This window comes from Aotus nancymaae, unplaced genomic scaffold (assembly GCF_030222135.1).
Source record: "Aotus nancymaae isolate 86718 unplaced genomic scaffold, 86718_ANA_hifiasm-v0.15.2.pri h1tg000014l, whole genome shotgun sequence".
NCBI classification, from domain to species: domain Eukaryota; kingdom Metazoa; phylum Chordata; class Mammalia; order Primates; family Aotidae; genus Aotus; species Aotus nancymaae.
This window is the reverse complement of record NW_026988425.1, coordinates 112,406,906-112,428,218: the sequence shown is the minus strand read 5'-3', so window position 1 is coordinate 112,428,218 and position 21,313 is coordinate 112,406,906. Positions and strand designations below refer to the sequence as shown.

Genomic DNA, 21,313 nt, shown 5'->3' with positions numbered 1-21,313 from the left:
ACCAATAACTGCACCCACTCTAACCACTTTCATGTTCTCCACGCACACACGCGGAGGCATTTCAAAAAGATAGTATTTAATGTCTGTGTCACACAAGAATCTGTGGATATTTCTTAAATTCGCCCAAATACCAAACTTGCAAACAGAATAAACTGTTTGAGAACCAAATAAATAGAGTTTATACATAACTATAGGGACTCCACTGGCACCCAGATACACACATATGTACTTGAAAGTTCTTTAAAGATAGGGTTTATCTGAACAGACACAAGAATTTGAATAATACGGATCAAATTGGCAAGAACCACACCTACACTACGGCCTGCTATTTATGATAATTGAAATTCTGCAATTTAGAAAAGCAATACAGAAGGACCATTTAAGATACAGTAGTGGGGCCAGGTGCGGTGGCTCACGCCTGTAATCCCAGCACTTTGGGAGGCCGAGGAGGGTGGATCACGAGGTCAAGAGATCGAGACCATCCTGGTCAACATGGTGAAACCCCGTCTCTACTAAAAATTACAAAAAATTAGCTGGGCACGGTGGCGCGTGCCTGTAATCCCAGCTACTCAGGAGGCTGGGGCAAGAGAATTGCCTGAACCCAGGAGGAGGAGGTTGCGGTGAGCCGAGATCGCGCCATTGCACTCCAGCCTGGGTAACAAGAGCGAAACTCCGTCTCAAAAAAAAAAGAAAAAGATATAGTAGTGAACATACACAGTCAGTCGAGCTTAAGCCTCAGAATTTTAGATGGTCTCAGAATGCAACTTTAGTTTAATTAAAAAAAAAAAACATAGCAGCAGCTGCCACCATTTACCAAAATCCTACTATGTGCTTGGAAGCCCATTAGATGCTTTCCAAGTACTGTCCTATTCCTCTCTGTCTCACTGAAGGAAGATGACAGCTGTCCTAGCACTGGATACCTGAGGCAAACAGATGGCACTATCTTAATTCATCGACGGTTCTCAAACCTTTGCATGTGATACCACTTGTCCACACAGGAATGTGGTTTAAAAGAAATGCATCCCATTCTGTACAAAATGATGTATTCTTGCAGATCTCACTGTTAATATGCCACGGGGAAAGCCAATAGGGGAAAGCCGCACATCCAGGTGTGGGGCCACCCAAGCATCCTGAGGACCAGTCACACTGAGGGTGAAGGCAGGCACAGGATGGCAGCTTCTGCCCCCACGAACTCCATAATGTCGTGAGGAACAGATCCTCAGGGATATCAGGGGTGAGGGCCTGGCCAGCCCCATGACACCCTGAAAACCTAACAGTGGCCAAGCTGACCCTGCAGGAGAAACGATCTAACCTGGATGGTCACTCTTCCCTGCCTAAGACTCACCCTTTCCACCAGCCCCAGAAGTCCTTATTGTTCCTTGACCTGAAAAGACAACTGTCCCCCATAAGCCCTCACACCTCCTACCAAGCTCCAAGGACTCTTCTTTCTTCTGCCGACTCCTGCAATGCAGTTCAAATGCTTACCAGGGCTCTGCAGTGAGCTACTTTTCCAAAGACAGAAAAGCAAGGCTATGTGCAATCAGACGAAATTCCAGCTCTCATTATAACATCCAGCTCAAAGCCGTAAGTTAGTCCATGACTGGTACAGACTAGAACCCAGAATGGTCTAGATTTTGGGTTTCTACTTGGGGCTCCTTCTTCCACATAAAAGATCACTGATTCCCAAGTTATACACGGAGATCAGTGTGCCACTTGATGAGTTACGAACATTTTAAATGCTGCATACCTTGCCTGTACATACTAGGATCAACGAGGAGAGACAGAGAGACCAAGCCACATGAACACACAGGCAGAGGAGAAAGAAGCCTTCTCAGCGCAGACCACGGAAACCCCTCGCGGTAACTTGCTCAATTTCAGAATTTGAGGAAATAGCAGAGGTAGTCCGATGCAAGCCCCCCGAGTTCAAAGGAAGGAAATGGAAGGCCAGGGCAGACAGGTGACGTAGCAATGTCCCTAGGAAAAGCACTGCTGGACCCAGCTGTCCCTGCCCCCACCAGCCTTGCATGCCCAAGTCCCAGGAACCCCTGGGGCTGTCACGCTGGCTGCTGAGCCATGGGCGCTGGTTTGGAGGTGAACTTCTTTGAGGAAGGCAGGTTCTTATCCCCCAGAAGTTCTGCCGATTGTCTGTGTACTTTGTTTTTTACTTAAAATATGATTTAAACAGTCTGCTCTACTTAATACTGCCTTTGCCACTGACAGAAAAATCCCATCTTCCACCCACCAGCCTCCCTGGAACAAACACCTTGGCTGTCTCTCGCTACCTCCAAGTCAGGGGAACAGTCCAACTAGGATGGTGCTCAGAGACCCCACCTTTCATAGCCAGAGTCCCTGATTCACACCATATGCCCAAAGGAGGCGTGTTTCTAAGTGATACTTCCAACTCTATCACCAGCCAAACTTAACTTTTGAACCACCCTATACACGCAAGTTGAGCAAGGCAATTCAGGACAAGATTAACCACGGGCCCACACGCTCCACGTCATCCCCACTCTGCCGAGAATGTCACACTGGCATACACATGAGGAAAGCAAGACAGAGGTATTAACGTAACAAAGAGAGGCTTTTCAAGCACAGGAAGAAGCCAGAACGATTGTACAAATAGGTTTAACTGGTGAGATCTGAAGGGGCTCCAGATATGTTCCAAATACCTGGCGTTGCAAAAATCACCATAGAGTCATTCTGAAAGCTTTTTGGTCTCTCAGATGAGACCCCTATTAAAAACTTCTGACAGGGGCCCAGGATGGTGACACCATCATTACATGACAATTAGCCAAGAGCAAAGTCTTTGAGGCACATGCCCCAAGAAATGAGGTGGGCTAAGCCAGGTCCCTGGAAACCTGCATACAAACTGCATCATCATCTCAGCAGCAAGGGTCGGCAATCAGGCACAACAGAATGTGAGCTCCATGCCTGACTATAAAAGGCATAGCAACGAGGCCTGGGGGCATGTGACCCCCTTCTAAATAAAGATCACCCCCACACTGGGAGCAGCTGACCAGAGCAGAGGCCTTCCAGGGCAACAGAGACAAGTTCCTACCAACAGCACAAAGCCAGATCCCCTCTCCTGGCTGCCTTCTCCTCCAGGGTCCACAGGCCCCTCCCAAGAGTCCACCTGAAAATGCAGGCCTGTGTCATGATCATCTCAGCAGTCTGGGGAGCAATGGCCTGCAGAGCCTGGCAGCAGACCACACAGCACTTAACAGAAGCATCTCAGGTCTTCACAGGTAGCTTAAGTTTGAAAAAAAAAGTTAGTCCGGACACAGTGGTTCATGCCTGTAACCCCAACACTTTGGGAGGCCGAGGCAGGTGGATCACCTGAGGTCAGGAGTTCAAGACCAGCCTGACCAACATGGAGAAACACTGTCTGTATTTAAAAAAAAAAAAAAAAAAAAAAAGTTAAGATGAAATACGGCAACTCACATGAGTGGAGTCTCACTACAAAGAAAATGTGCCCCTCTTCTCCCCATCCAGCAGGTGACTTACACATTCTTTATTATTTTCCTTTCTAAAAGCCAGCTATAAAACTTAAAGTTATAAATTCTTTTTTTTTTTTTTTTAATTTTTTTCAGACAAAATTTCATTCGGTCACCCAGGCTGAAGTACAGTGGCTCTATCACAGTTCACTGCAACCTCCATCTCCCCCAGGCTCAGACGATCCTCCCAGCTCAGCCTCCCAAGGTACTGGGACTACGGGCACATCAACCAGCTAATTTTTAAAATTTTTTTATATGAACAGGGTCTCACTGTGTTGCCCAGGCCTGTCTTGAACTCCTGGGCTCAAGCAATCCTTCCGCCTCAGCCTCCCAAAGTGCTAGGATTACAGGTGTGAACCACTATGACTGGCCTTAAATTTACACATTCTTTTTTTGTTGAGACAGAGTCTGGCTCTGTCGCCCAGGCTGGAGTGCAGTGGTGCGATCTTGGCTCACTGCAACCTCCGCCTCCCAGGTTCAAGTGATTCTCCTGCCTCAGCCTCCAGAGTAGCCAGGATTACAGGTGCATGCCACCACGCCCGGCTATTTTAGTAGAGATGGGGTTTCACCATGTCAGCCAGGAAGATCTCGATCTCCTGACCTCGTGATCCTCCCACTTGGGCCTCCCAAAGTGCTCCAGCCAAATTTACACATTCTCAAACATGTCCTCGCCTTGACCTAGCAGGTCAGCCATACCAACCTACATAGGAAAATGAGGGAAGGAGAACATCTCTACTCCATGAGCCAACAATGCCCTTGTAAGGAGTGGCTGATAAATAAGAATATAAGAACCTGTAGAGGGAAAAAATGTAGACTTTTCTTAATACCACCTACCTTCATTTTAAGTCAGTGAGATGCCATCAGTGAGGTAACAGTAAAACTTTTTCTTTTGTCAATAAAAACAGACATTTACTGCCTTCTCACTCAAAGGCTCCAATCTACTATTTTTCTGGTTTCTCATTTTGTGGGCAGCAGGAAATGCAACAAACTCCAGGACTGCTGCTCCCAGTCAATGCCCTTTTAATTGAAATAAGGCTGCCCGCCCCCCCAGCTAAGCCAGGTACCGGCCCTGCCTTTCTGGATTTCCTGGCAAAGCCCAGACCTTCTCACACGCACTCAGGGTGATTTGAGTAAACCACAGGCTGTTCATCCCAATGAGTTAAAAAGTACTTGGAGACTTAGTTGCAGTAAGGTCTTAGGTTTTGTTGGGGTTTTTTTGTGGGAAGGTGGGGGCATCTGCACCTTAAATCAAATACCAGAAAGCCTCCACGGCATGCAAACAACAGGCACTTAAGCAAATTCACCAGGAAGTAAGAAAACCACAGGGATTTGGGACGATTCACCCCCGTCCCTCCCAGCATAGAGCTGGCCTTCAGCAAAACTGCCTTACAAAGTCATGAATGGCCTTACATGCCAAGCTTCAACCTTTCAGATGATATCCATATTTCTCCATCATCTTTGGCCGGGAATCATTCTGACAATGGCAGGAAAGAAAAGAGCTACCCACCATAGTGGATCCTCTCTGCCAACTAACAGTTGGAGACGATTTTTGTCAGTACTCCTCAGCAGCAATGACAGTGACAATGACACAGTCAACATCTGCATTTCATAATCCTGACACGACTGGCTCACTGAGGACCGCCACAATATCCTACTCTCTTCTCAAGGGGAAAATGTATCTTCCTAACAATATATCCTTCACTAAGCAGGTGTAGTGCTTGCCCTTGGGGTGACAGCACACACTGGAAGATACACCCAGAATTTACAGTGGGGCAAAAAGTGTCCCGCCAGGTGCTCGGAGACAGGCCTCCTGAAATCTGCAGAGCCCTTACATCCTTTAGAGGAAAAGGCAAGGCTGGAGTTCCACTGGGTGAGCCGTGCCGGCTGGTCAGCATGGGAGAGCACCACGGGGTCCAAGGACGCAACAGGCAGGTGGGAGGGAGTGGCACATGAAGTGTGGCATGGTGTCATGGGGCAGCTGTTGACCATGCAGGAGCTTCACGCTGTGCTACATGCCTATCCTATAGGGACCTAATACAGGATTTCAGATAGGGGAGCACATCATCCAAAATGCACAATGGATGGCTGGGTGCAGTGGCTCACACCTATAATACCAGCACATTGGGAGGCCGAGGCAGGTGGATCACCTGAGGTCAGGAGTTCGAGACCAGCCTGGCCAACACAGTGAAACCCCGTCTCTGCTAAAAATACAAAATTCAGCTGGGTGTAGTGGTGCGGTCCTGTAATCCCAGCTACTCAGAATCGCTTGAACCCGGGAGATGGAGGTCGCAATGAATCAAGATCGCGCCACTGCACTCCAGCCTGGTCGACAGAGCGAGGTTCTCTCTCAAAAATAAAACGAAAAGTGCATACTGGAAAGTTCACCAGTGCTTAGCGGAGCTACAGGGCACAAAGCAGGAGAGAGGCTATGTCACTGCTGGAAGTGGAAGGTACAGAGGAGGGCAGCTGAAGCAGCATTCCCATTCCATTTGGGATAGAAAGGGCCTGGTGTCCAACTGGAGACGGAAGTCTCCAAAGGGCACCCACGTTCCTGACATAAGAACCAGGGGAACAAGAGTGTAGCCCACTTAAGAGGAAATAGAAGGCCAGAAGTGAGGAAACAGGGAAGACCATCAGAAGCTGCAGTGAAATGCTCATGGTGGTCTGATATGAATGACAGGTCCTGGGCTCAAAAGGGGTCAGGGCTGGAGATATTTGGAAACTTAGATGGAGACAGGAGGCAATTAAGTTACCAGTAGATGAGACAACAACAAGGAAAGTGAAAAGAGCCCAGGATAGAAATCTGGCCATGCTCTTATCTGAATGTTTACGTCCCCTCAAAATTCTTATGTTGAAACCTAATCTCCAATGTGATGAGTTTGGGAGGTGACTGGGTCATGAGGGTGGAGCCCTCACAAATGGGATTTGTGCCCTTATAAAAAAGAGGCCAGGAAAAAACGCCTCACCCCTTCCAACATGTGAAGATAGTGAAAAGGTGCTGTCTGTGAACCAGAGCGTGGGCCCTCCCCAGACAGTTCACTTGGTAAGCACCTTGATCTTGGATTTCCAGCCTCCAGAACTGTGAGCAGTATTTCTGTTGTGTGTAAGCCACCCAGGCTATGGGATTTTATTACAGCAGCCTGAATGGACTAAGTCAGTCAGGAGACCACCAACTATTAAAGGCCAGACTGAGGAGAGGGAGACAGAGGAGCAGCTGCAGCTGTGGGGGCAGGAAGAGACTCAGAAGAGGGTGGCATCAGAAGACAAGGGAAGAGGAATCAACCAGGCCACACGTCACAGAGGGGCAGCACACAGCTATGATCTTACTGAAAGTAAAGCACTGTACACAGTTCTTTAAGGGTCAATCGCTCTTTAGGAATGACTCAAAAATGTATAAAATCCACTCCCAAATCCTAAAAGAACTGAGAAATGTATAACTATACAGAGTACCCACAGAGGGGTCACGCCCATAGTGGGGCTAGACTCCACTACACCGCCAGGCACTGCAAAGTCATGGCATAGAAGGAGTTTCAAGGACGGCGCCAAGTAAAAACTGTGCATCAGCACTACAAAATCGAGTAGGCTCAACGATTTCGCACACACGCCTGACGCGTTTCTCCAGATGTTCTCCTTAGTTCTACAGCCAGCCAACGGAAGATTAACTGAATGGGATTCTTCTGTGCTTCATCTTTTCAAATGGTCATCTGAATGCTTACATTAAACTCCACATAGCCATTCTGCCTAGACTCAGTGCCCTTCACCGAGCTCCCCAAATGATTCCTAAGGGTTCTGGCTGGAGAGGTGCATGCAGGGTTACGAGCACTGCAGTGACCACTCAGCCAAAAAGATGATGAGGGGAAGAACTCCAGGTGTTAAAACAAATGCTCTAAAGAAGCTCTCTTACCAACACAGAATGCAAGCCACATCTGTAATTTCAAATTTTCAAGCAGCCACATTAGGAATTAAAAAGAGTCAGCCGTGGTGGCTCACACCTGTAATCCAGCACTTTGGGAGGCCGAGACAGGTGGATCATCTGAGGTCAGGAGTTGGAAACCAGCCTGGCCAACATGGTGAAACCCCATCTCTACTAAAAATACAAAAATTAGCCAGGCGTGTTGGCATGTGCCTGTAATTCCAGCTACTCGGGAGGCTGAGGCAGGAGAATCACTTAAACCCAGGAGGCAAAGATTGCAGTGAGCCGAGACTGCACCACTGCACTCCAGCCTGAGCAACAAGAGAGAAAATTCAGCTCAAAAACAAACAAAAAAAGAAACAGATGAAATTTTAGGAACATATTTTAACGTATCCAAAATGTATATTTAAACATGTAATAAACATAGAAATTATTAACGAAATGATGTACAGGGTTTTTCCTATAGCATGTCTTAGAAACCTAGTGTTTGCAACTGTGGACAAGCCACAGTTCAAGTACTCAATAAGCCATGTGGCTTACTCAGTAAGTGTCCGCTTATTCAACAAGCAGCTACCACACTGGACAATGCAGGTCTAAATGGAATCTATGCAAACCAAGGGAAAGTTCTGACTCAATTAGAAAATCTCCAAGAAACATGCCCATGCCTGAGTTTTCAGGACAAGGGGAAGGGAACACAATTTCCCTGAAAGCAGTTATCAATTTTACATAAGTGCTCCATTGTGAAATCACAACGAACATCAGCAGGGCTGAGATGGTCAAGGAGAAGGCTGCAGGGCGTGGCCTTGGGGAAGCAGGTGACCAACCAACAGGTCTGTCACCAGCAGAGCCCAACTCCTAACCACAGTTACATTTTCACGGTGCTTCTCCTTTCTCCTTTTCATCTTCCAACAACCCTACCAGGAAGGCAGGCTCTACCCCATTCCACGTATGAAGAAACCGAGGCCCAGGCAATTTAAATAACTTGCTCATTTCTAGTCGCCACTCTCAGACTTGGACCCAGAATGCAGGCTTCACTCCTACCCTAGGGGTCTTCAAGAAGGAGCTGATCAGAAACAGCAAAAAACCCACAGCAAGACCAAAGTAACTATTACCAAGTTCCTGAACAACTCCCCACTTAATGATGAGTTTTCAAAACATTGTCTGCCCATATCTAATCACCACTACAAGATGTACAGGACTGCCCTAGAAGTATCCTAAAAAAGCCCAACTACAGCCCAGAGGGGCTGGCCCATCCAAGGTCATTCCTGGCCCTTGTCACCACATTCAACATCTCTCTTCTACTACACGCTGCCTCCTTTGATGACACCTTTTACTTTTCAGATAAATTTTTTAAATGTCAAGGTTATTTAAAATATATATTTTGTTGTTATCTCAAACCAGTGGGTAACCTCATGATAGGGCACAGTTTTAATCAACCACACAAGTGACTTCAGCTTAAGATCTTCCTCCAACTCTCGCCAACTTTAAAGTGATCTGACTGCATTCTCAGAGCTCTACGAGGTACCGGCTGGCTGCAGCCAGTGGGACCCCTGCCCTTACTAATCAATGTTCACATACACACTGATCAAATTCTGCAGATAAAAGTATAAAAGTCTGTGGCAGATCAGGTACACAGATCCTTTTCCTGCCTCAGGCCTGGCTGAAGGGGAACTGAAGTAAGAGCTACCTGTGAGGTCTGGCCTTTTGTTTATTTCTTTTACACACTTCACCCGTCGGGTCTCATCTTTTATTTGTTTATTTTAGGCAAGTCTAACAATTTGGGGTTTCTTGGCTCTTCATGACCTAAGAACATGGGATCCTTGCACCTTTAACTGGGCCAACACTTAAATAATAGCTCTTTACAGCTAACACACTGACTTTCAACCAGTGAGGAAAACCTTCCTAGCCAATATACCTAAACACTGCTGAATGAAATAAGGTGAAGGCTCAGAGTCACATTTTAGTACCAAACAGCCTGGCTCTCAAGGAATTGATCACATGAAGGCGAGAGCTCAGTTATTCTCAAGGGAAAATAAGCATACTGCAGACAAATATATAAGAAGCTTCGAAATACCACCATCTGACCCCCAGAGCAGTAAGCACTTTCCAAAGTTCCTTCACTCATGATTTCCTAAGATTTTCACAACTGTTCAGTAAACAGGTATAAAAGAAAGAAAACAGAATCCCAGAGGTTTAAAAATGCACCCTGCTATACAGCTACCTGCAAGTACAGCCTGAATGTGGGACTGGTGGAAATGGGTCCAGAGGTCTCCCACCTTGGCCAGGTGCTCTGTCATAACCAGGACACCTGAGCATAAAAATATCATCACTAGGACCCAAGGACCACTTTCACAGAATGTGAGGGAGTGCTTTACTTTCCCTTTATTTAACCATATTCCAAGTCCATTCAAGCTAAGGAAGTCCTGCAGAACAAAAAATACCACTTCGCACAAAGGATGAAAGAGCTGACACATAAGAAGCCCCGAGCTACCAAGGCTCAGGGACTTCCAAGCACACCAGGTCACCTTTCTCATCAGGAATTCAAAGCTGAAGGTCAGCAAGTTTCTAGCCCAGGAGTGTGGTGGATTATTTCCAATATGTGATTTGAACAGTCTTGACAGCAGCCATGATGGCCTCCAGCCATGCCACAGTCCCACAATCCAAGAGTCCCAGATGCAAAGGAAAGCCAACCAAGACCCCTGCTAGGAACAACTTCCGCAGACCAGGTGTGCCACATCCTACATGCAACACGACTGCACCCTGCCCAGTGGAACTCGTGCATTCGGAAGAGAAGGGAGGTCAAGGAGGAGAAGGAGAGAAGAGAAAGCAGCAGAGAGAAAGCAGCAGTCAGCACCATTCTTACTTTTCTGGCAGCGGTTTGTGGTCCAGCAACGGAAGTTGTACTCGTTGTTGATGGCGGTCTTCTCGCACATTGGGTTCTCCTCCATGGCCCCTGGACACAGGTCCCCACATTCCTTTGGGGGCTTATTCCCCACAATGTAGTTATTTGACACTGCATCCAGGATCAGGGACCAGTCCACAGTGGAGAGGTAACAGAGGTCAGCATTTTTCTCAATCCTGATGGCCCCCCGAGTAATGTTCCTCAGGTTGTAAAGCCCAATATCCTTGAGACTGGTCATCTCGAAGATGACCAGGGCGTAGTTGTAGAAGAGTTTCCAGCCGCGGATGACCGTGAGGTTGGGGAAGAGGTCTCCGAGGCTCTCGAGGCCAACCACTCGGAACAGCAGCAAGTACTCGGTGATGACTGTGAGCTTGGGGAAGCGGTAGCTGCGGTAGTCCTCGGCCTTGGAGATGAGCAGGATGTGCAGGTAACCCTCGATCACCGTGCAGTTCTCCAGGCGCTTCAGCTGATGGAAGTCATTGCGGATGTCGATGCCCGGCCCACAGACTGAAGGGAAACAAGAGGGGAAAGGCGGGATACATCTCAGTTAAAAGGAAATAGTTTTTTAAACTATGTTCCAATCAATAATACAGTTGGTTTTCAGGAACCCTGTATTATTATTAAAGAAGTAAGGTTCAGTTGCTCACTGCAGAGGTGTGTGTTGCAGACTGACAGTCTAGGTGACTAACCAGTTAGCCGGCATTTGCGCAGTGCCAACACTGGGCCAGACGCTGTGCAGCACCCTCACCAACCAACTAAGGGAGAGGTCATCCCCGTTAAGTGTGCAAACTAAAGTTTACAGCCCAGGGGCACACAGAGGCAGATGCGAAAGTTAAACCTGCAACCCAGGCCAGCCGGATTCCACCACTACACACTCCCAGTCCCTTCTGCAGAGCGTCAGCTGCCAAGGCCTGAACAACAAACAGCTCAGTAGCCAAAAAGCAGTAACTTAGTACTGCACCCTACCTGAAAGACACAGGGCAATCGGTCTACACTAGAGAACAGTCACTGTGACCCGGAAAGTGGGGACTTAAAAACACATGCTTCCATGCTTCCCACTACCATTTGACATGAGCCAGGTAGACTGTGTTCTCCCCATATTGGCATTAATGTAGATATAAAGGATAACCTAATAGAAGATAGAAAACGTGATTTTTTTAAGAATAAAAGTAGCATAAGTTCCAACTTTAACAGTTTCATTAAGAAGGTATGCTTCCTAAAGAGAGCTTAGAGGTAACAGAAAAAAAAAAAAAAAAAAAACAGTAAAAATTATCAACGATCTCAACATCCTAAGATGTTGATAGTGTTAATGTTAACACTATCTATGCCAATTATCCATTTTCTATAAATGAAGGTAAGTGAAATCAGACAAAAATATGACATCTGCAAACACACTTCCTTCATTTAATATTTTACTAAGTCAATACATGTCCTTCTACATCATCATTTTAGGAGGTAGTGATTCCAGAGTATGAATATACACCATGAAGCTTTTTTGTTTTTAACCAATCCCTTACTGTTGGACAGTTAGGTTATCTCCGGTTTTGCACATTAAAAGCAACACTCCAGTGAACATTCTCAGCAGATACCCGAGACTATTGTCTTAGGATAAATCCCTAGAAGTGGAATTGCTGGGCCGATGCACTTGCAGATTTTAAAGGCTTTCGATAAAACGGCTTCAATACTGCAAGACTTATATTCTAAATTTTAGGCACACACACACACACACACACCAAAAAAATACTTTGTTTTAGGATTTAATAATCCCCAAGTCCACTATTAAGCCTTCTCAGATAGAATGAAGTTTTCTGATTGATGTAACTAATTTGGAAAGCACCCAACGTGTATGATACCATGAGAAATGCCGACAGGCAGTGCGCTGCCCTCTTTGGAGACTCATGGTGAAGGCAAGGAGCTAAGACCCGTGATGAACAACTGTCACACAAGGCAGGCAGTCAGTGGTGTGCACACAGCAAGTCCACTCCAGATGTGAATGGAATGAAGCAGGACAGGCAAGAGGTGGTGTCCACACTTCGTGCCACTGTGCTGGGGGAAGCTCTGCACACAGGCTGGCTCCCAAAGGGTGCCTGGGATTTAAAACTCAGTAAACATCCCACAGGCCAGAGACAGTGCAGAACAAGGTACACTCATGTGCCAACAGATCTGATGGTCAGGGTGAAGAGGGGAGCCGGTGAAGAGGGTAGCAGGCGAGGAAATGAATTTGGCAGCACCCAAGTCATAAAGGGTCACATGTGAGCATGAGAACTTTCACCTCAGAGGAATAAAGCCCCTACAAGTTTCCTGAGTGGGAGAGAAGCCCATGTGAGAGAAGCCTGAGAGGCTTTGTGGAGGATTAATCTGGTGGCCTGGTGCAGAACAGAGTAAGTAGTACAGACGAGAGAGAGAGAGAGAAGAAAAGTCCCACTGGGCATTACATGACAACCACAGATGGAAACTGAGCAGAGACAGTGAAGGGAGGAGGAAGTGGAGGGACCCAAGGGCTGAGGAGCAGGCAAAGCCTGAGAACTTAGAATGTGAAACTTCATTTGGTCTGATTCTTTTGTTTTACCAATGAGAAAATGACATCCCTAAGACAGAGAAGAGAAGGCAAAAAAACAGCACTTGGCAAACATCCATTTTGAAGGTGAGGAAACAGATTTGGGGAAGTCAAGTCACTCATACACAGTCACATACATAAGATTCCAGCCCCTGCATAGCAAAACTTGACACAGTCTTGTCCATAGTCCTACCTCTCAGCATCCGCATCTCCTGGTTACCTTTACTCACTCTGACTGAGCTTCTGTTCCCATTATGACACTGAATAGCTCCTAGCAGAGCCCCCAGTGACACTTTGACAACGTCACTGTACCTTCCAGTCACCTGGCATTGCCTCTTCCTCTTCGCTTCCCTGATTCCATACTATCCTGCCTTCTACCATTACTCCTAAATGTTGGCTGCTATCCTCAACCTTTTCCTCTGTCACCTCATCTAGACAAGTGGCTTCCTGTGCGATTCATACTCTAGATGATCAGATTCATGTCACTGGCCCAGATTCTTCTGAGCTCTAATGTAGTATATCCATGTGAGTATAACCACTGAGGTGCCTAATACCTCATTCGTTCCCCTGCAAAATCCACCTCCCAAGCTTCTAAACTATAGCACTCTCATTCTCTGAGTTACTCATGTCAAAAATCAAAGAGTCATTCCCCATTCTTCTCTCCTCTCGCACCTCACATATCTAGTCCAGTAGACGACCTCAGGGTTCCAGATCTCAAGCCTATGAGAATCTTGGCTGCTCTTCCCACAACACCATCCACCTCCTTCCTCCCTCCACAGCACGCTGTTCCTGGACAGCCCCACACATGTCCCTCCCCAGGCACACCACCCTCTGCAGGACACAGCTCTGGCCTTTCTTCTCATGGTCTCTCTCATCATGCCCATCCAACACAATGGCAGCTCCAGGAGGACAGGAAACAGAAATTGTTCTCTGTTTATTTCTACTATTTTCTACTTGGTTCACAATCACATTCCCAGTGCCTAAAACAGTACTTGGTGCACAGCAGACATATTACACTGCACACACGCAGACTGAGTGAATTTCATCATTTGGTCGGTGTTTGACATAGGCCAGGGAGACTGTGTTTTCCTCATATCTGCATTAATGTAGATATAAAGCCTAACCTAACAAAGATTCAAAATGTGATTTTTTTTCAATGAATAAAAGCAGCATAAATTCCAACTTTACAAGTTTTATTGATCAAAAGCATGCTTCTATAGAGCTTAGAGGGAACAGCAAAAAAAATAGTAAAAATCATCAATGATCTCATCATCCCAACATAATCTTAACACTATCTATGCCAATTATCCACTCTCTATAAATGAAGATAAGTGAAATCACACAAAAATATGACATTTGTAAGCACAATTCATTCACTTAATAATTTCACTAAGTCAATATATGTCCATCTACATCATCATTTTAAGGAGATAGTAATTCTAGAAGGTTCTGGCCTTTCTTTTCACGGTCTCTCTTATCACTCCCAACACAATGGCAGCTCCAGGAGGACAGGATATAGAAACTGTTCTCTATTTATATTGTCTTCTATTTAGTTCACCATTACATCCCCAGTGCCTAAAACAGTAGACACATCATGTGGCGCACATGCAGAATGAGTGAATTTCATCATTCGTTCAGTGTCTGTGTGTCTCCACTACTCTAGCTCTGATCTGAGCCACTAGCATCTCCAGCTTGGCCTAAAGCAACACCTTCCCCATGACCCAGCCTCCCCATAGTCCATCCCTGTCCCAACACCGTCCGACAAGACTCCACAGGAGTCCCCGACCTCCAACACACCAAGCTCCTCCTCTACTCGTACCTTGCTTCCCGCAGTGCTTCTGCTCCTTCGGGAGGTTGCCCCATTCTCTCACCATGGGGTCTCCACTCAGATGTCGCCTCCTCACAGCTTTGCCTAAACCTTGGCTTCAACTGTTCCCCCAACTCCTCCCTCCCTCCCCGATCTCTCATTTCTCTTCTCGCTTCTCTAGTCATTTCATATAATATAAAGGATTTTAATAATCTTGTGCATGAAACAAAGTTTGGGTACAATGAACCATTTTATTACCCTTTGTGGAGGTGTGTGTTTGGGGGAATCTGAGTATGTGTAGAAAAGACACATCGCAGCTCAAGGGGGCTGGGAAGGTCTTTTTTCCCTTGGGGACACTGAATTAACTGTGTACTGTGTACTGTGTACCTGAGTTTTGACTGTGACCCATCACATGAGGTCAGATGTGGAATTTTCCACTTGTGGTGTCATGTCAGAACTCCAAAAGTTCTCTGGCTTCGGGGACTTTGTTGAGGCCCACTGTCTCCATCTTCCAGCTGTACCCTTTCTCTCTGCTTCCCGGCTTTGTCTTATTCCTTACAGGCCTGCCTGGGATCCCACATTCCAAAAGATTTTTGGGTTTGTTTTGGATCATGCCAGTATCTGCTGCTTTGAGAAAGGAGAAAGGGTATTTTGCATTTTCCCTTGTAATCATCATTGAGTAGCCACAAAGGGTTTGTCTCTCCCTCCTGCACTGTGTTTACTATTTACTCCCTCAGTGCATGAATTATTTCATGGCACCAATGGAGCATGTTTTATTCTCTTTCCTGTTAGTGGCTTGCACCTCCTGAACACTGCTATCATTCATGGTCCAGCTTGGTTTTCTTTTTTACTGTTTCTATCACAAAACATCCTAAAGACCAATGGTGTCAGTCATGAGATCCACAACAGCTGGTCCTAGGCCCTGCCTCATGCTCTGTGGCTTGGGCTTGTCTTTCCTTACGGAGTAAGTGGGTATCTTCTTCCTACCTTTTTTCTCTTTTCTTTAATAAATGGGAAGAAGAGTGTCAAGTATGGAATCTACTCTTTCATTTGGAGGAAACTGACAGTTCCAGCTCTGGAGCGTGGCCTCTGTTAACTAGTGGTCAACACTGGCTGTGGAGGGAGCCAGATGGCAAAGTGAAGCAGATTCTTTCCTTCTGTCCGCATTCAGATTGCAGTATGAAGTTCAGCTTGCTTCAGTCTGTGTCTTCATGTTCTTTCTTCTTTCACTAGCTACTGAATTTTGTGATCTGTTGGAAATAACAACTAAATCGATGCCTAACACTTTATACAGGTTGAGCATCTCTAATCCAAAAATCCAAAATCCAAAATCTGAAACTTTTTTGAAAGTAGCTGGGACCACAGTTGTACGCTGTAACACCTAGCTCTATTTTTTTTTTTTTTTTTTTTAATTTTTGGCAGAAACAGGGTCTCCCTCTGTTGCCCAGGCTGGTCTCCAACTCCTGGCCTCAAGCAATCCTCCAGCAGCACTAGAATTACCACCACACCTGGCCAAAAGATGCCATTTTAAAGAACACCTTTAAAGTCATGCACAGTGCCTCACACCTGTAGTCCCAGAACTTCGGGAGGCCAAGGCAGGTAGATTGCTTGAGGCCAATAGTTTGAAACCAGCCTGGTCAACATGGCAAAATCCCATCTCTACTAAAAATACAAAAATTAGCCAGGCGTGGTGGTGCACACCTGTAATCCCAGCTACTTGGATGGCTGAGGCATGAGAATCACTTGAACCCAACGAGCCAAGGTCACATCATTGCACTCCAGCCTGGGGGATACAGGGCAAGGTTCTGTCTCAAAAAATAATAACAAAATTTAATAAATTTAAAAATAAAGCTTTTCAGTTGAAATGAGCACTGTTACCAAAATACTCCTAGGTATTTTTTGAGACGGAGTTTCGCTCTTGTTACCCAGGCTGGAGTGCAATGGCGCGATCTCGGCTCACCGCAACCTCTGCCTCCTGGGTTCAGGCAATTCTCCTGCCTCAGCCTCCTGAGTAGCTGGGATTACAGGCACGCGCCACCATGCCCAGCTAATTTTTGTATGTTTAGTAGAGACGGGGTTTCACCATGTTGACCAGGATGGTCTCGATCTCTTGACCTCGTGATCCACCCGCCTCGGCCTCCCAAAGTGCTGGGATTACAGGCGTGAGCCACCGCGCCCGGCTACTCCTAGGTATTTTCTAAAGATCAAGAGGCAGAACGTCCGCTCTAAGAATGCAAGTGAATAGCATATATAAGCTAAATGTATGTGGAAAATAAATCCCTAAGAACGAAATGTTAATATGAGAAGGGCTAATGAAAAGCATTTAGCTGAGAAAACCCCCTAAAGCTGTGTATCTAAGTATGTGGAAGAGCTATACGAGAATTCTAACTACATTTTCTTACGTCTCAGATACAACCTTGTGGTCCTAGAAAAACAGCGTGGCTCTCATGAGCCTGGAGTGCCATTTACCAGATCCTGCCCTCAGGCAGACATGCCTCACCTCTAAACATCATCTTTCTCACCTGCAAAATGTGCTGTCCCTACCTACCCTATAGAAGCTGGCGTAAGAATCAGGTAAGTGCTTCTGCCATACTGCAAACAAATTTTAGTGGCTGTTATTAAGTAAACATTAAATGGAAATACTGATCTAATTTGTTGCCCCAAATTAAGTATTACTAACATACAACAAAGGAGGGTGGCATGAATTTGCAAAATCACTGATTATCCTTCTGTCAATAATTCCATTAAAAAATGTTCTAGTTATCCATTTAGCTAAAATGGATAACTACTTGATCAACTCCTCTTTAAAAATATGGGATAGGCTTAGCTTATAGTAGGAAATAAAAGACATCAGGGAACATCAGCCTTCTTTTACTACAGGTCTACAGGCACATTATGAAAGCAAAACACAATGGTGAACCAAACATCATCTTTAATTCTGATGGTAAAATGCAACACAACAAAACCTTTGGGCTTATATGAGAAGCCGATTTTGTCTCAGTAACTGGCATGCTGTAATAGTTCTTTACTTCTCTTAAAATGAATTCTTTGGAACCAATAACTCAGTACAACAAAAACCCTCTCTAGACACTATCACTCTGTGAAAGCCAAAATTATTTAAGAGGTTAGGAGAGGATCCGTGTGTCACTGAATTTTGTACAAGGAAGACAGAGCAACCATCTCTCCAGCAAGTGGCAAATGAAAGAAAAGTTTTAATGGAGCAATGGATAGAACCCTAGGAACACAAAGACGAGGCCCCACAGTGACTCCCTATCTCTGAGGTCAGGAAGACTTCTCAGCAGAGAGGACCCTGAAAAGATGAGCAAAGTCTTGCCAGGAAGGGTTGGGGGTCAGGATGCTCCAGGCAGAGGCAGCTGGAGCTGATGCCTAGTCGCATTTAGGGGGAACCCCACCCGTGCAGCCCATGTGGCAAGGAGAATAAGAGCAATAGGATAGATGCTAGAAAACAGACTGAGGCAAGTGTGTGGGGGTCAACTTCACTTTGCATGTAGCGAGACAGAGTTCAAAGTCCTCAACATGCATCAGAACCACTTGAAGGACTTGTTAAAAAACAAGAGGTAAGGCCCCAAAATGTATGTTTCTAATATGCACCCAGGTGATGCTGATGCTGCTGGCCTAAGCACCACCCTGTGAGACCCACTGCCCTAGGAAATAATTGTAAACCCACCCCACCACCTGTCACTACCCTCCCCACCCACCTTATCTGCAGTGTGGTGCAGGTAAAGCCTATCTGTCTACCTGTACTTCTCAAGTTGACATTCACTCTCAGAGAACCCCCAAGAAGCCCATAGAAACTATGCATGAAACAAAGCCAAGCAGAAGAAAAACAGGGTGGAGACAGACTCCCTAGCACATGATCCTCCCATGCCATGCCCTTCAAGGTCTAAGCACAGCCCCTCCTTGTGCTCAGGGAAGAGAGAGAGCATGGGTTTCTGTAGGCTTCATTCCTAATCAAAAAATCAGAGATCAGAAAAGGGGGAAAAAGGCCATGTTATGATAACAAACACTACTGATACTTCAGTTTGTTACAGTACAATTTTCTGTGTTAAGTGTAAACAGACACAATTCGTGTTAAGCTCTTTATCTTCATGTGTCAATCAGAACGTGTTTACATTGTATACGTACATTTCCATTTCACACAGACAGCAATCCTGGCCACCTAACACATTCAATAACTGAAAGCAAAGTTAAGAATGTAAGAGATTTTCATTTAACTCTGAGAACACAAATTAAAAACTAAGAGTAATTTGAACATAAACATTGTTTTTTACTGTCACTAGAGCCACCTACATCATGCATATAAACAAAATAAATGCACACAAAAAGGGCAGTCTTGAAGGCTCAGAACATTAAAACAGAATGCTACATACAGCAAAGAACTTAAAGAGATAGGTAAGATATTTCTATCCTGCCATACCAATTAAGACACTGAAACCTTAATGGGAATTAATTCAAAGACTAAAGGGAACACAAGCCCCAGTGTCCCCTCCACTTAAAGCATCTGTAGCAAAACAGATTGGCGCAGATTTGGTGCAGAGCTGTATTTGCAACAACTGTTTTCCTAGATCTTCATAAAAACAACTGTATCTGCTCTGACGGTTACTCCAAATGCCTTTCTGATCTTAAAATACCCCAAAGCCCAATATTCCAAGTCTCTATATTTCAAAAAACACCCTTACAAGAGCTTCTAACCCTTTCTAATTGTCCACGGTTCCCATAGGTGGTTGGCTTCTCGATGAAGCAGGACATCAGAAGGTAGAGTCCCTCGGAGCCAAAGCTCTCTGCCTCACCATGAGGTCTTCTGAGGTGCACCCCCTGCCTAGTCCCACACTCTGTCCTCACCACCACCTAGCACCCACGGTGCATGAGACAGCACCCTAAACCTCCGAAGGGCAGACTGTACAGCCAGAGGATGGTGCTGTGAGGTGCAGCCAAGAAGGAGCAAGGCCCACGCTGAGCAGGCACCCTGCAAAAACCAGGCTCCATCTGCCTTCTTTTCCCCTTCTCAGGACTTTCGACTTTCTGCTCAGAACCAGGCAAACGTCCTAAATGAAAGTCGGCCCTGTGTCCCCTGTCCTCTCACTGGCTTTGTTTTGTAGAACACATTACATCATTCCAGTTACAGTTCACATCCTCATTTCAAAAGCATGTTACTTGGCCCTACAGTGCTCCAGTTTCCTTAAGTGACCTGTACTCTTTTCAATTAGCCAGTTATCTAAGCCTAGCTGATAACAGTATAGAAATCCCACTCATCTGTTCCCCTACCCTGTGGTGTGATTCTTCAGGGATGGGGTGTCAAAACAGAAGCTTCTTGAAATACTGAGGCTTTCTATCTGATCTGAGGGCTTTCCTAGAGAGGAAAAGGACTGGGCTAGTGTTCAGACACCAGCTACCTCTTGGTTGTATTGTTAGTAGAGATAGTTTCTCTGTCTCTACTACCCACCACACGGCCAGAGGTCAGTCATTGCATCTCTCTAGTTCATGTGCAGGAAAGAAATCCTATCACATGTAACAACTCGGATGAAGCTTGAGGACATGATGTTAAGTGAAATAAGACAGTCACAAAAGGAGAAATCCTGCTGATTCCACTCACAGGTTCTCAAAGTAGTCAGACTTATGGAGACAGTAGAAAGTGGTTGCCAGTGGCTGGGATAGGAGAGAATGGGAGTTATTAATGGGTACAAAGTTTCCGTTTTTCAAGCTGAAAAGTGCTCTAGAGATTGAGTGAACAACAGTATAAATGTACTTAAACTGTACACTTTAAAATGTTAAGATGGGAGGCCAGCGGGCATGGTGGCTCATGCCTGTAATCCCAGCACTTTGGGAGGCCCAGGCGGGTGAATCACAAGGTCAGGAGTTCAAGACCAGCCTGGCCAACATGGTGAAACCCCATCTCTACTAAAAAATACAAAAATTAGCCAGGCGTGGTGTTGGGCACCTGTAATCCCAGCTACTCGGGAGGCTAAGGCAGAAGGAGAATCATTTCAACCTGGGAGGCAGAGGTTGCAGTGAATGAAGATCGCACCATGGCATTTCAACCTGGGTGACAGAGCAAGACTCCATTTCTTAAAAAAAAAGTGGCTGGGCGCGGTGGCTCATGCCTGTAATCCCAGCACTTTGGGAGGCCAAGGCGGGCAGATCATGAGGTCAAGAGATCGAGACCATCCTGGTCAACATGATGAAACCCTGTCTTTACTAAAAAAATACAAAAATTAGCTGGGCATGGTGGCGCGAGCCTGTAGTCCCAGCTACTCAGGAGGCTGAGGCAGGAGAATTGCTTGAAGCCGGGAGGTGGAAGTTGCAGTGAGCCGAGATTGCGCCTCTGCACTCCAGCCTGGCACCTGGCAACAGAGAGAGACTCTGTCTCAAAAAAAAAAAAAAAAAGGGAGGCCGGGCACAGTGGCTCACACTTGTAATCTCGGCACTTTGGGAGGCCAGGAGTTGGAGACCAGCCTGGTCAACATGGAGAAACCCTGTCTCTACTAACAATACAAAAATTAGCTGGGCGTGGTGGCACATACATGTCATCCCAGCTACCTGGGAGACTGAGGCATGAGAATCACCTGAACCTGGGAGGTGGAGGTTGCAGTGAGCCAAGATTGCACCACTGCGCTCCAGC

At 46.0% G+C, this 21,313-nt stretch overlaps 1 protein-coding gene across 2 annotated transcripts in view; it reads right to left on the bottom strand.

The window, feature by feature from the left end:
- IGF1R (insulin like growth factor 1 receptor) overlaps positions 1-21,313 on the bottom strand; it is a 320,134-nt gene that overhangs the window by 248,949 nt on the left and 49,872 nt on the right. For both annotated transcript variants that reach the window (XM_012438640.3, XM_012438639.3), the window contains one exon: positions 10,271-10,816. In XM_012438640.3, coding sequence (XP_012294063.1) covers positions 10,271-10,816 — 546 coding nt within the window. The remainder of the gene's footprint in view (positions 1-10,270; positions 10,817-21,313) is intronic.